Source organism: Echiichthys vipera, assembly GCF_963691815.1.
Source record: "Echiichthys vipera genome assembly, chromosome: 14".
Taxonomy (NCBI): Eukaryota; Metazoa; Chordata; class Actinopteri; order Perciformes; family Trachinidae; genus Echiichthys; species Echiichthys vipera.
Window position 1 is genome coordinate 11,038,045 of NC_139839.1, and position 14,300 is coordinate 11,052,344.

At 40.2% G+C, this 14,300-nt stretch overlaps 1 protein-coding gene across 1 annotated transcript; it reads left to right on the forward strand.

The window, feature by feature from the left end:
- Positions 1-1,952: 1,952 nt before the first annotated feature.
- adad2 (adenosine deaminase domain containing 2) lies at positions 1,953-11,889 on the forward strand (the record flags this gene model as incomplete). The annotated part of the gene is made up of 10 exons (XM_083927230.1): positions 1,953-2,104; positions 3,925-4,069; positions 4,451-4,589; positions 5,726-5,854; positions 6,300-6,450; positions 6,681-6,848; positions 7,220-7,437; positions 7,808-8,042; positions 10,925-11,057; positions 11,779-11,889. The coding sequence occupies 10 exons, from the start codon at positions 1,953-1,955 to the stop codon at positions 11,887-11,889; spliced, it is 1,581 nt and encodes a 526-aa protein (XP_083783356.1).
- Between the last annotated feature and the right edge of the window lie 2,411 nt (positions 11,890-14,300).

Below are 14,300 nucleotides of genomic sequence, written 5' to 3' on the forward strand. Positions count from 1 at the left end.
GGGATGAACTGGATTACATCAGTGCCAGAAGATTGGAGGCTATTTCATCACAATACTGTTATTTCCCACATACCTTTGGCAATGTAGTGTGTATGTTTTTAAAAAAAAAATGGAAATATCAGGCTGCAAGTTTCTCTATATAAACTAATAACCAAGCAAATTAAACCTATCATATGTACAGTATATATTATAAAATATAACAACTAAATTAAATCATTTGGTGTAGGCTACATATGGAAATAGCTGTAAATGTGTACAGATAATTATGAGCAGTAGAATAAGGGGTGGGAAGTATAACAATTATAACCTTTGGCTTCCTCCTGCTTCTTTTTCGGACATTTTGGGGTTTTTATGTTGTGTCACGCGCTTTTTTTGTTTGTTTAAAATTTGTTCGAAATAAAGAAGAATGGAATTAATTAAAGTTTTCACAGCAGCACGTGAATCAAAACCATCAAAACATTGTTTCTATTCCATCCTGCAATTGCCTCCAAGGTTGCCAGTTCCACCTCCAAGGTTGCCAGTTCCACCTCCAAGGTTGCCAGTTCCACCTCCAAGGTTGCCAGTTCCACCTCCAAGGTTGCCAGTTCCACCTCCAAGGTTGCCAGTTCCACCTCCAAGGTTGCCAGTTCCACCTAACACATCCTCTCCACGGCTCTGGTGGACTCCACTGCGACGAACGTTACCTCCTCGCTCCCTCCCTCTGCTCTTTTGATTTAAAGAAACATCTAAAGACCAAAGGTAATAAACGTTAACGCAAGTTAGCTATAAACTTTGGCTAATGTGTGGCCACAGTTTAACGTTATTTGGAAGTTAAAATAGCTCAACCTCATAAACTCGACGTCTGTTTTTCTGCCCGTTGAAGCGGAAACACGTGTAAACGTAGCTTCATGTAGCTAAAACATGTAACGTTAGCAAACATTACTTAAAAAGTTTCAGCGGCTAAAACGGAAAAAAACGGTAACGTTAGTCGACGTTTAACGTTTCTCAGTTTTGCATTAAAACGGTGCAACTGTTAAAATACGCCGTTAATGACGCATTTTAATCAGCCAACCGTCATTTTTGGCGAACGTTGGCCTCGTCGCTATGTAACAGCGCGTCGCATTAACTGTCGTTTACTTTCCGTGGCTGCTGTAAATTGATTAACCTAGCGTTAATGCACTCATGTTGGTCTAACAACTGGTGCTTTTATACCCTTTAATAATGAACGATTACGCTAGTTTATCAGTTGGTCTGACGTTAACAAACAGGAAGTAATGAGACAAGTTCAGTGCCCAGAGTCCAATGTGGCATCTTTAAAATGGTATCTTTTTTTTTATTGTTCTTCCATCTGTTCAAAGTTTTAAAATACCAGACATGATTTTGCACCTCTTTCTTAGCTGTTGTCAAGTGTGTCAGATCCAGTGTTGCTACAAATAAAGGATCCTATCACGTGTTTAATGGTTAGCATTATAGTTAATAGGAAACCATTCTACATTAATGGTTTCATTTTGTTCAAACTCAATATCAGTGTGAAATAACAGAAAAATACTGGCGTGAATATCATCTCACTTTTAATAAATATAAAGGTTATAAACAGAAAAGCTTCACCCAGTATGGGTCCCTGTATGAAATCAGTTAGACCAACAATGATCAAATGATTTGCCAATTGTGCAAATTAGAGTTGTTAGGCTTGTTTCCCTGGCTGCTGCAGCATGGAAATGCATCATGTAATTTATTTCTGTGAACAAGGTTCAACATGAAGGTGTTTTCTGTATCCTAGAGATTGTGGTACTCTCGAAGTTGAAGGCAGAGTGAAATAGAAATAGAACAAATAGCACATTTAGGAGCAGCTCTCAAAACAAAAATAGGAAACCCTGAGTCTGTTGTAAAATTAGGGATTTGGGACACTTTAAAGTTGCAACCCTCTTACTAACTTAAAAAAAACTATTTCTTTTACAGGCTTCTCCTAAATCATGGCAAATCAGGATGCATTTAAATACAGTCCAAGAAGAGGTGCTGCTAGTTTTCCTTCTCTGCCAGACTTTGACCGAAGCTTGCACCGCCGCCGTACTCGGATCCAACTGATGGATGATGTGCCCCTTTCTAATGATGCTACTGGCTTGAGGTAATGAAAAGGTGGCAGTGTTGAATTGTGTTATGGTTTGAGTAACACTGTGTATATATATATATATGTATGTATATATGTGTGTGTGTGTATACACTACTAGAACAACTAGCTAACTGCTAAATGTACATCTGCCTGGATTACAGACTGGACCCTTTTTTACAGTAGTTGGTACCCTCCTTGTGTCTTGAAAGTAAGAAATTATTCAGAGCATTTCCTAAACTTTAAAGGAATTGTTCAGATATTTTTGAAGTGGGGTTGTGTGAGGTACTTATCCATAGTTAGTGTATTACCTACAGATTGGTAACACAGGAAGGAGGACAGCACAGAAGCTAAGCAATCGACTGCTGTGGATGGGGGAAGCAGCTACAGTAAACGTATTTTAGCCACCTAAAAAGAAAAAGTGGACACTACATTTAGAATATTTTCATAGCCTTACCTTACCATCAGACTGCTTAGTTCACGCAGGGGAACTGAAGCCAAAGCCCCCAGACTCCATTGACAAAAACAATAATTTTACCTCACAGAACACAGGAATTGCTGGTCTACCACTGCCTCAAGCTGTTAGTGTATTTGGTACTGTTGTTAGTTCCTACCCTTTTAAAACACCGAAGTGTTCAAGATCATAAGACAGCTGTAGTTCCCCCTGTTTAAACTTAAACAACGCTATCTGTCGGCAAGGTAAAGCTGAGAAAATATTCTAAATATAGTGGATACTTAACATGATATTGATTTTTTTAGGTGGATAAAATTTGTTTGGCTGCTGCCCTTGTCCACAGCAGTTAGTTGCCTAGCTTTCATGCTGGTACTCCTGTCTGCTTCTCCAAGCTAGAGGTATGCTAACCCTCATCTACTACACTGACTATGGATAATTACCTTACGCAGCCCCACTTAAAAAAAAAAAAAGGTTTATCCGTTTTACACATGACAATGGTGACATATTAACCCTGTTTTTAAACATGATAGATGCACTGCCACTGTTGCCACTCTTGCATTGGGCCTGACTTGACTGTTTTTCTGTTTCACTTTAGGGTTTTTAGTTTTTTTCAGGGTGCACTATATAACTATTAAACAAAGCTGTAACTGTTTCTTTGTCAATAGCTATTTGGCTTTTGTTCTGTTGTTGTTGCTTGTTACTGAGGTTTCAGATAGGGCAGGTGAGGAGCCTGTTGGCGAGAGTGTCCGTTCCAAATTCGACACACACACACACACACACACAGACACACACAAACACACACACACACACACACACACACACACACACACACACACACACACACACACACACACACACACACACACACACACACACACACACACACACACACACACACACAGACACACTCACACTGTCAGTTACTGAAGCTCATTACTAAGAGTACCCATAGTTACGGCAGACAGTAGACAACCCACTGGCTCATTTGGTTGTGACACATGTCGTGTACTTGGTTTGGATCTGCTCTGCACCTTTTTTGCCTAAGTCATCCTCCTTTTTCCATATTTTTCTTTTCTGTCAACTATAAAATTGGCAACTGAAACGCTACCTTGACTCAAAGATCAAATGGTTTATTAGGCACTTCCTGATGAGTGTCATAATTATGCGTTGCTCTTGAAGCTCACCTTTCTTTCCTTCCTGCTATTTATTGAAAATTATGGTGAGGAAAATCTTAAAATATTAGCATCTATGTTTATTTTGACTGTTCACCTACTGTAGTGATACTTTGGGATGTGCAATCATTTACATTAATTACGACGTTTTGAGGGATTAGCTGCTCAATGTGCAATGTAAAATCTTGTTGCTGATTATGGTACCATCGTAGAAAAGATCAACCTGCATCCGGAGACCAGGATCAAGTCAAAGAGTCTTTACTTTCGGAAGGAGATGACGAACACAGAATTGAGAGGGCTTCTATCCAGAAACAAGAAGATAAACTTGATTCTGGCGACATCCTATTGGAAGATGTGGTAAGTAAATAGAAAGAGGTAATGTCAGGGTTTCCCACTACTTAGGGGCTATTGCATAAAGAGGCTAAATGTTAAATGTGTTGTTTTATTTAGGTTCCATTCGTTTCCTATTGATGTAGCGGTAGCACCCAATGTAGCAGCAGCGCCCTAGGTAGCGGTTTGCACCGCTCAGATTTGCCTCTCTGACGCGGTGCTCAAAGACTCCATCTTGCAATCGTGTCAGTCTGGTTAAATGGTTAAAACTGTGGCTAAATCACCAACACAGTGTCTCTTTCTACTCTACTACTGAAAAAAAGAAAGGTTGACACAGAAAACTGGCAATTCGCCAGCGAATGGACAGAAGTGTTTGTTTATAACTGTTGATTCTTTTGTTTTTGTCAGTATGAAGACTCGGATGATGACCCAGTCACTCTCTCTCTCCATGGTATGTCGCCCGCTGGAAGCATACTCTCGGATGAAGAGCTCCTCCTGGACCAGATCAGGGACTTCAAGAATCCAGACGAGAGCACAGTGACGGAAGGTGCAGTAGTGTGATGTCAGCATTTACTATCTACTTCTAGTCTGGCTCCCTGTTGCAGCTTGAAAGATGCTACTGAGGAACTGCTCCCTGCTCAAAGCCACAGTCAAACCCTAAACGTGGACGCATCCTGTTCTCTAGACTGTTGACCTTCCAGTCACTCCAAGGACCCAGTGGTCACTTATTTATGTTCAGGCTCTTTTCTGTCCTGAAGTCAGGAGAGCAGAGTCATTACACATCTTCCAACACAGGCCAGAGCCAATGTTAACACTGTTTTTCTAATTTCAAATTTTCTAAAGCTTTTGTGTTCCTGTGGACTTTTAAAGCACCTATTGTAAGATCCTTCATAACACCAAAGTGTGCGCAAAACAAGTGCAATGTTAAGCTGCACAAGCACAACACTGCATTCTCCATTTCATTCCACTCAACATTTACAGACACAGACTATTTTACTTGATTGGCTTTTAGGAGAGCACATAAAGAAAAGGTTGCAAGGTTTCACCTGATGAACAACTTCAAACTCAAATGAAACTTATTTCTCAGCAGGCCGAACGTGATTGAAATAAAAAGCCCCCCAGGAATTCTGAAATGGCAATCTGGGAGATAACACTGGATGAAAACATGCATTTGCTTGACTCGTTTAACAAGATTTGCAATAAGTCTCTGTTCCTAGATTTTTAGTAAGAATAAATATATGACTGGCTGCTTCATTCATAATGCCCTTGGCAAGACCTGTTGCACTTTTAAATTTACAGAGAAAAAATACCTGTTGAAGCATAAAGCATGGCAACAGATGGATGGTGGTAATGTCTCAAAATGATGTGGAAAATTGAAATTCTGGGATTGCATTTGTGGTCTATCTTTTTGTTTTGTGGTTACATGGCGCTCAGTTGAAAAATATTCTTCATCAGTGCTATTGCATTGAAGTATACAGTATTGTAGCATCACAAAGCAACAGCCTAATACATCTTTATCTGCCTCACTGAGAGCAATAATATCTTGTGAAAATGTTCAAGGCCAGCCCGCCTTGTTATCACTCGTATCTGAAAGGTTTTTTTTTAGAACAGAACTAACATGACCTGGTCCAAAATGTATTTTATTACTGATCCTACAGATTTCTTTTTGGTTTCTTTTTCTAGTTTGGAAAACTGACTGGCACAAGAATCACATGGCAGCAATAAGTAGCGAGAAGTTCGACAGCCTCCTGAAGATGTGTCCTGATTTCCATGGCTGCAAGAGCCACATGGCAGCATTTGTCTTGATAAGAGGTAAGCATCTCAGTTATGTTAGTAATGAAAAATTAAGTAGATATTCATGCTGTAGCAGACAAAAAGGTGGATTTTAAAAGGAAGACATTGATGTTAGGATAATTGACAGTATCTAGGTTAAATACATTCCTGTTTAGGTTCATATACTTCCAGTGTGTTGCTTCATGCTTTGAATAATAACATCATTGCATTTTGCACCATGCTTGCCATTGCCAACCGTGGTTTTGACATTTTGATACTGGAGAGCTTTTATTTCTTTTCTTAATTCAAGGTCTGATTGAAGTTTGAATGTACTGAATGAATGAATGATGAGGATGGTTTATAAAAGGCATTTCACTCTTGCTAGTTTACTTTATCATCTGTCAAGATTTTTTAAATGTATTGTTAAAGATGTGTGATCACTTCTTCCCCTTGTGGTTAAATGCCCTTCACACATGACAAACAGAAGTGCTGGATACAGCGAATCGTCCATGTGAGCATTACAAGGTGGTGGCATTGGGTGCTGGCTGCTCAAGCTGCAGCAAGTGGCTTTGCTACAATGGGACGATGGTGCATGACTGCCACGCCATCGTCATCGCCAGACGGGCTCTCCTAAGGTACAAAACGGCTTATATGACTTCCAAATACGCACCCTAATTTAGAAAACCTTAACTTTGAAATATATATATATATATATGGAATGAATTCATGACATGCCCTTTCCTGTCTTGTTAGAGCAGGCCACCTGGATCAGCATGTCCACTATCTTCTACCATTGATGCTTTTGGTGCATTGAAAGTGCCGGTGTGGCTCAAAGTGAGAATGGTATTTTCTGGCTTGCGTTCAGGTTTCTCTACAAACAGCTCCTGCTGTTCTTTGATGCTGATCCAAAGGTCAAGGAGAACTGTATTTTCGAGAGCACTGCAGACAGCCACCAGCTTCAGCTCAAACCAAAGATGAGTCTGCATCTCTACACTAATCAGTGTCCTGAAGGAGCAGCCAAGAACTACTTCAAGTACATTTACTCCCTTCTTTGTGCTTTGTTGAAAGAAGTGTTTTGCAGTGTGTGTAGTAAACAACTTGGGATGATATAAATTAAGGATTTATTCCAAAACTGTAGATTTGACTTCTGAGTATAGTGGCATCCCACAAGTTGCCTATTAATACATGTCCTTAAAATAACACTTTAACTCTTTGTAATGAATTCATGTTTTTTTTTATTTTCTATGTGTGAGGCACATTTTTTTTTTTTACTAAACATTTTGAGTACAGCAGTATTAATATGTTCATGGGTCTTTAGAAATGGGCTTGTGAGTTTGAGTGAACTTTTGTTTTGAGTTAGAATGGTATCTATATGAGTAAAATACAACGTTGTGTCCTGTTTAGGAGCCCTGCAAAGGATATATATTTAGCCGACATGAAGCTGCAGTATCATGCCAAGGACCTGCTGGTCCCTGTACCCTACCTTGACCCAAGTTTCTGGGGTGCCAAAGTCTGCTGCATGTCTGGGAGTGACAAGCTGTGCTGCTGGACTGTCACTGGAGTGCAGGGTGCATTACTGACCCACTTCATCCAGCCACTCTACATCACCAGCATGGTGTTAGGTAAAGAGTGCTCTCCTGCAGGCATACCACAACAGCCGTGTTACGCAGCCCATGTAGTTCAGCCGTAAGAGTGGAATCAGTATTCTCCTCTAACTCTCCGAAAGCAATTTAACGTATCAGGTGGAAGGCACAATAAAGGTGTGATGTTTTTTGTGCACAGCAAAGCCTGGTATATTTTATCCAGGTGGTTTAATTTCCATAAACAGTAAGTGAGATGTTTTACTGTTTTCATAAAGCTGTTATGATATGATGTACTTAGTGAAATGGGAATGGTCACTTAAAGTAGTTTAATGTTACATTCTTTGACCTGTGTGTTTGAAAATTCCAGAAAGATTTAGGAGCAAATACTGAGGGTTTTGTGTTTATTTAGGGAGCCAGAAGCTCATAAATGGGGAAATGTCTGATATCACCAACACGCGACTGGGTGATGGATGGGAGGACTTCCTGCCGCCATCCTACAAAAAACACAGTATCCTTTTTCTCTGTGGCGACAATTTGGGGCTTGCTGTGACCTCCCCGTGGCATGCCGATCTCAGCGTCAACTGGTGCCTCGGAGACAAGGATATTGAAGTGCTGGACGGTAGCAAGGGCTTCATCATTGATCGGTAAGATGCAGATGTCTTCTACTGTAGTTTTCAAATGTGGGAGCAGTATGATGTCCTGTACTCCTCTTGCAGAGAGTCTTGACCTGACTAAAGTTTACCTCATTTACACTCCTGCAGCCAGTTCCATGGATAGATGCTATATTTAAATGTAAATTTTGTTCCGTTTATTCATCTTCGCATAGCACTCTTTCTCCCTGTCATTCTCGTTCACACACACACACACACACACACACACACACACACACACACACACAGGGAGACGCACCTCACTGCAGCCTGTGTGTGCGCACATTTTCGCTCTAACTTCTGGTTGGTGCTGAAATACTGATATGCAACTTGAGACAGTTAAAAATCTCTTAAAATGTGTGACGATTCAAATTGGTTGAGATGAAAAGTGAATACAATGGCACTATCGACTTTTGACTTTGGTTGTTGACGTTCTCAGTTCTCAGACATCAGTTGTCTCATGAGACAGAGGTGATGGCGGCGGCCGCAGCAGGTCATTTTTTCGGAGGTTCTAACTTTGTTAGAAAATAACTTTGTAATTTTGTCCTTTGGAGGTGAAAGAAGTTGTGTATCTTCATCAACTGCTTTCCTGTCCTACACGCTGTTAGTGACACAGGCTGGCAGCGGCCCGGAGGAAGTTATTACGTAGATCATTTCAGGAATAGCTCAGAAGGCAACGTAGACCAGTCTGTGTGTATGTGCAAGTGAAGAAAGACAGAGGATGAACTCTGAGAGAGGATGGCTTGAGCTGGTGATGGTCAGAGCAGAGAAGAAATTAGCAGTTAAGCTGTTACGTTTTAGTAAATGTAGTGTTCGATATTTCCGGACGCTGGTTTGTTTCTGTTAACAGCGCCTGAACAGAATGGTATTCCTCATGTGTACGGGTAATATGAATAACCTGCGTTCTCTGTGCTCATGTAAACACCCTATCCTGAATATGATCATAAGCCTCATACATTTTATATTCATGTCCATGTAAACACACTCATGTGTGAGTTCGCAGAGATCTCAGCTTCTACAAATATAGATATGCTGATATTCCTTAAAAAAACATGTCAATTCCAAAATGTTGAATTTCTGTGCAAAATGTGCAGGGAGTGCATTTTGGTTTCTATGTGGTAAGGAGTGTTTACATGTGGGACAACGCTTGCTGCTTGCTGAAAGGTGTAATTAAATTATACTCCTTATTGTTTAACAGCCTTTTGTTTTTATTCGGTCAAATGAACATGACATTAAGGCAAGTAGAATATTACCTGTACTTGCCTTATGGGCAGTTGCTTTTGAAACCTTAGTGTCAACCCCCGCTTTAAAGAATTAAGATTGAGCTGAATAATTATAAACAACGCCAGTCTTCCTTCCCTTCAGAACTGTCATCGTGCTATCTATCATCATCTGTTATCAGAGTCTGTAAAGGGCAGAGGTCAGAGCCCCTGCCACTCAAAAGGTCTCCAAACGTTCCTGCACCACACATTGTTACCTTGTCTGTGGGAAACATTGTGCAGTTTGCTTGTCTGACCTGCTTGTCCTGCCATCTCTTAGTTTTGAAACCACAGACAACTGCTGATGTCCGGCAGCTAGAGTGCGATAAAGACGTGGCTCTCACTGGGGGCTGTGTTGTCCTTGAGCAGAGATTAAAGCCAAAAATAGATTTGCGATATCCTGTTTGGTGCTTGCAGTGTTCTCTTCTGCAGCCTTAACTGTTAGTTTTATGCAACACCATGGTTTATAGTGTCAGGATGAGCTCTGCAGGACGTTCCAAACAACAAACTATTATTAGGCAAAGAAAAATAGGCTCCCTGAAATAGAAGAGAATAAATTTAAGGGTAAGAATACAGGGCATAAAGTGTGCAGGGGGAGGTGAAGAGGAATTGTAAGGATCGCAAGGACACCTTGTGAAAATAAAAAATTAAATCTGAAAACAAAATGCTGCTTCCAGTGCATCAGATGACTTTAATTTAGTGATAAAAGTAGCATGTCCGCTATTCCTAGCTTCTTTTAGCTATGGTTTTCATCATTGAAGCAACGGTTCTTGGCTTGCACAGTCACCTGCTAATGTCAACTTCTAGCAATGCTTTCAGTACCACCCTCAAATTTTGTCTGTATTGACAAATCTGGGATCTGACTACTGGTCTGTTGCCCAGAGATCCACCCGAAGGTTTCCCCCACCAAGTTGCTTAGCAGCAGTGGAAAGAGTTGCCTGCAGGAAATCATGCCTTTTCTCACTCAGCCAGATCACTAACTCTCGACCGACAGGGATTTTTCAGTGGCTAATGCCAATATTTAGAGAGCAGGGCAGGCGATATAGAATGATCTGTATATTCAGCCTATCACTACAGACCACGCTTAACATTTTTGCTTTAACAGCGCTGAATAATAGTCATGTCGATCACTTTTCTATGTTCAGCACAGCTGCATCTTCCAAAATAGTTTTCGAGGTGGAAACATTGTTATGAGAAAGTTACTTAATGCACTGCACATAATTTAAATTTGCAAGTTTTGGTCTTATGCTTGAAGAGACACCATTCAACCCTAGCTGCTGCTAATTAACTGTCTAGTTTCTTTATGACACATTGGTGATGGTGTTTTTTCAACGCAAGTCTTCAGTAGACAAGAAGGCTTTACTTGCTAGTAGCACAGCTTTTTGGATGTATATGTATCATAAGTTGTGGCTAGATACAATATACCTTCAAATCAGTATCTTAAGTAAGACTGGTGTACATTGAACAACATGGGATGTAAATAGTACAAGATTCCACATGTACTTAAAACAGTCTACGCTTATTATGAAGTGATAGTATATAATAAAGATAATTTATAGATGTATAGGGAAGCATTCATTGAAATATTAGTGATGTTTTTTTTGTTTTTTTTTACAGCTCTCCATCTGTAAGTGGGCCCGGCTTCTCCAGCAGACTTTGCAAGAGAGCCCTCTACAGTCATTTCCTCCGAGTTGCACAGCTGGGTGGGCATAGCTATCTGCTGGATCTTCCCACCTACCACAGTGTCAAGGTGTGTGTCGGCTAGGGCTGACCAAGATAATAATCACATTTATTTTTTGATCAATTTGAGGTCTTGATTATTCATCACAATTATTAATTAAATAAACAGCACTGCTTTCACTTCCATGTTGTGCTACATTCCTGCTAATTAACAAATCCTTGCGTCAGACTAAAACTTAAAATAAGGATATTTTTCACCTGTATTCAGTGCATCTCCTAGAAGAGAAATATAAATAATATTGTATCAAAAACGGACCAACTCTTTGCCTTTCGCTCCAGACATTGATTTTTGTTCAGCTCGTTAAGCTGTGTTGTATATCACTCTTCTACACTGGACTGCAGCCGTAACATTCAGAAAAGATTTCACAGGCTGCTGCTGCTGCAGGGTGCATGCACAGCAGCATAACAGCTCCCAAAAAGTGAAGCCAAAACATCTCTGTCACCCCCGGGGGAGGCTGACTGTTGATTCAGGAAGCGCTTGATTTGATATGCAGCGGAATTTTCTACGAGCGGAGCACGCTTTTTAGGCGTCAGTATTGTCAATCACTTTCATTACTTGTGGTAGCCTAACGAACATTTGTGATTAATATGTAATTAATTATGCATCCCCAGTGTCAGTTATAGATGATAACATGAATGCTCAGTGCTCGGAGACGCGTAGAACTGTAAAACTATCAAGTGTTGTTATGGTGAATATGAGGGAATTGTAAATGGTTTGTTTTGTTTTGTAGGTGGAAGCCTCCGTCTACCAGACAGTCAAAGATCTGGTCAAGCAACAGTTCCAGAGCACCCATGCAGGTCCCTGGAATTCAAAGAAACTGGTGGACTGCTTCAGCACTTGAATGTGCTCTCAGTAACTGGCCATGTAGAAGTTTATGTTCCTCTTGAGAATTTAGTTTGCTGTTGTGCACTTGCTAATCGTTTTAACAGTTTTATGTGCAATATTGTTCTTTTCAGTTTGTGTAGGTGTTTGAGAAAAATAAAGAGACCCTACTGTTATGCACCACAGTGAAGTAGTCCTTTAAAGCTGTGGGTGGAAAAAATGGCTTATTTAGTTCTGCCTGTCAAGTAGAATTGAGCTCCATTATCACAGTCATAACTAAAAGGTTGTACTGATTAACAATCAAGTATTTTGTGTTGATATACCAACCAAATAATTCAGTCACCGATATGGAGAGGGCATGATGAACAGGTAATTATTTAGTTTTAAAATGTATGTAGTGTGTCATTCACAATAACATGGTTCTAAACAGATTTTACTCAGTTAATTCTGATTGTATCCACAGCAGGTCAAGTGTGTTTGGCGTCAGGAGGTCAAATCAGCATCCGAAGAACCAATGATATGGTACAAAGTTCAAATTTTAAACTGATTTAATGTGCTTTATTTCTTTAGCCTAAAATTTCACCTTTTTCCCTTTATTTTCTTACTATACCGTATGTAGTCATTTGACAGTACACATTATTTTTGTTGCATATTATGAGTAAAATGTATTTTTCTTAATTTAGTGTATATTAGTTACTCTCCCCAGCAACGTCTTCCAGCTATCGTGGAGAACCATGGGGGGTTCCTCCCAGGCCAGCCAAGATGCATAATCTCTCTAGCATGTTCTGGGTCTACCAGGGGCCTTTTACCAGTTGGACTTCAGAATCAGATATACTTTAATAATCGCCTGGGGGAAATTATTTTGTTTTGTTCTTGTCCAAAAAAACTCTACCCAAAGCTCATAACTGTAGGTGAGGGTTGGAACGTAAACTCAGCTCCCTACCCACAACAATGGTCCGGTACAACACCTGCGTTACTGCTGACACCGCGTGTCTATCTCATGCTCCATTTCTCTGTTGCGACAACACCCCAAGATACTCAAACTCCTCCCTTCACAAGGCAGTAACTCACTCCCAATACAGAAGGACTACCTTTTCCATCCACCTTCTTTTTCGACAGAGAACCATGGTCTCCGACTTGGAGGTGCTGACTCTCATACCGACTGCTCCACACTCACAACATCCTCAGTGCGTGCTGGAGGTCACCGTCTGATGAAGCCAACAGCATTATGTTGTGCTGGTGTTAAGGTGATAGTCGATATGCATAATGTGTCAAACTTAACAGGGAGAAATGAATGCAGCATGGATTTCAGTAATGTCTAAGAGGCTACCGATCAGCAGTCAATGCCAAACATATTGAGCATCTTGGACCATCACATGTTTACCACAACAAAGCTGTCAGAATTTACAAGAACAAGATAGCACTCCCATTTAAAGATGGCTTTGTAATCATCTCATTAAGTGAGAAGGGGACGCTTGTAGAATAATTATTTGGTTTAACCTGAAGTACACATTATCTGGCACAAATGGAGGCGAAGAAGGAACAGAGGAAACACACTTGCATCATCTTGAATTTAAATTTGTATTATTTTCTCATACAAACTGTGTGGTACCATGGTTCGTTGTCACCATGGCTCCACTCAGCAGTTGCTTGGCAACCAACTCCTCCTTGGAACTGGTGCAACTACTCATGTCTTCATAATTACAGGCTCTTTTACAATATTTAGCAAAAACACAAAACAGTAGAATCGCATGGTAAAATTGGCTAATGAGGCCGGAATACAATGGAATTAATTTCATGTCTTTGTGGCTTATATTGGAATACAATATGTTAAGCCTGCAGTTTCAGTTTTCAAGATTTCAGGACAGTTTCTGGGTTTTGCATGTGTGAGTATGCAAATGAATATGGTACTGTAAGATTTATCTTTGTTCTTTCTGGCCAAGCAAGTGATTCCTCCAGCCTGGTGTTGGGTTCATCCCCCTCTGGGAAGTCAGCGCTCCTGTACCTGAGGCACTTCTCTGGGGACGAGGGAGAGCCAGGGAATTCACGAAAAGGCCTGCAAGATAATTAAACATCCCTGAACAATTTAGAGGTGAGAAAAACCCATTTTCTCATATGTGGTGTGAGAATATATGCCAAGAAGTCGATTGTTAAACCTAAATTGTGCTGTCAGATGGTGAAGGAAACCTTTAAGAAATAACAAATTTCCTTTTAGCCAGCAATTACAAAGGCTTTCATGTAATTATTTAAAATAAGTGCAGTCTCTTTAATGTATGCAGTGACCTTCACTTTGATTTTGGCAGCGAGGGACTGTGATATCTGACTAAAACCATGATCATTTCATATGAACCTCAACAAGATTAATTTTAACTTTTAATTGCAACCCTACATTTCTTACAATAGAGTAGAATTAAGTATTTATTTAAGAGT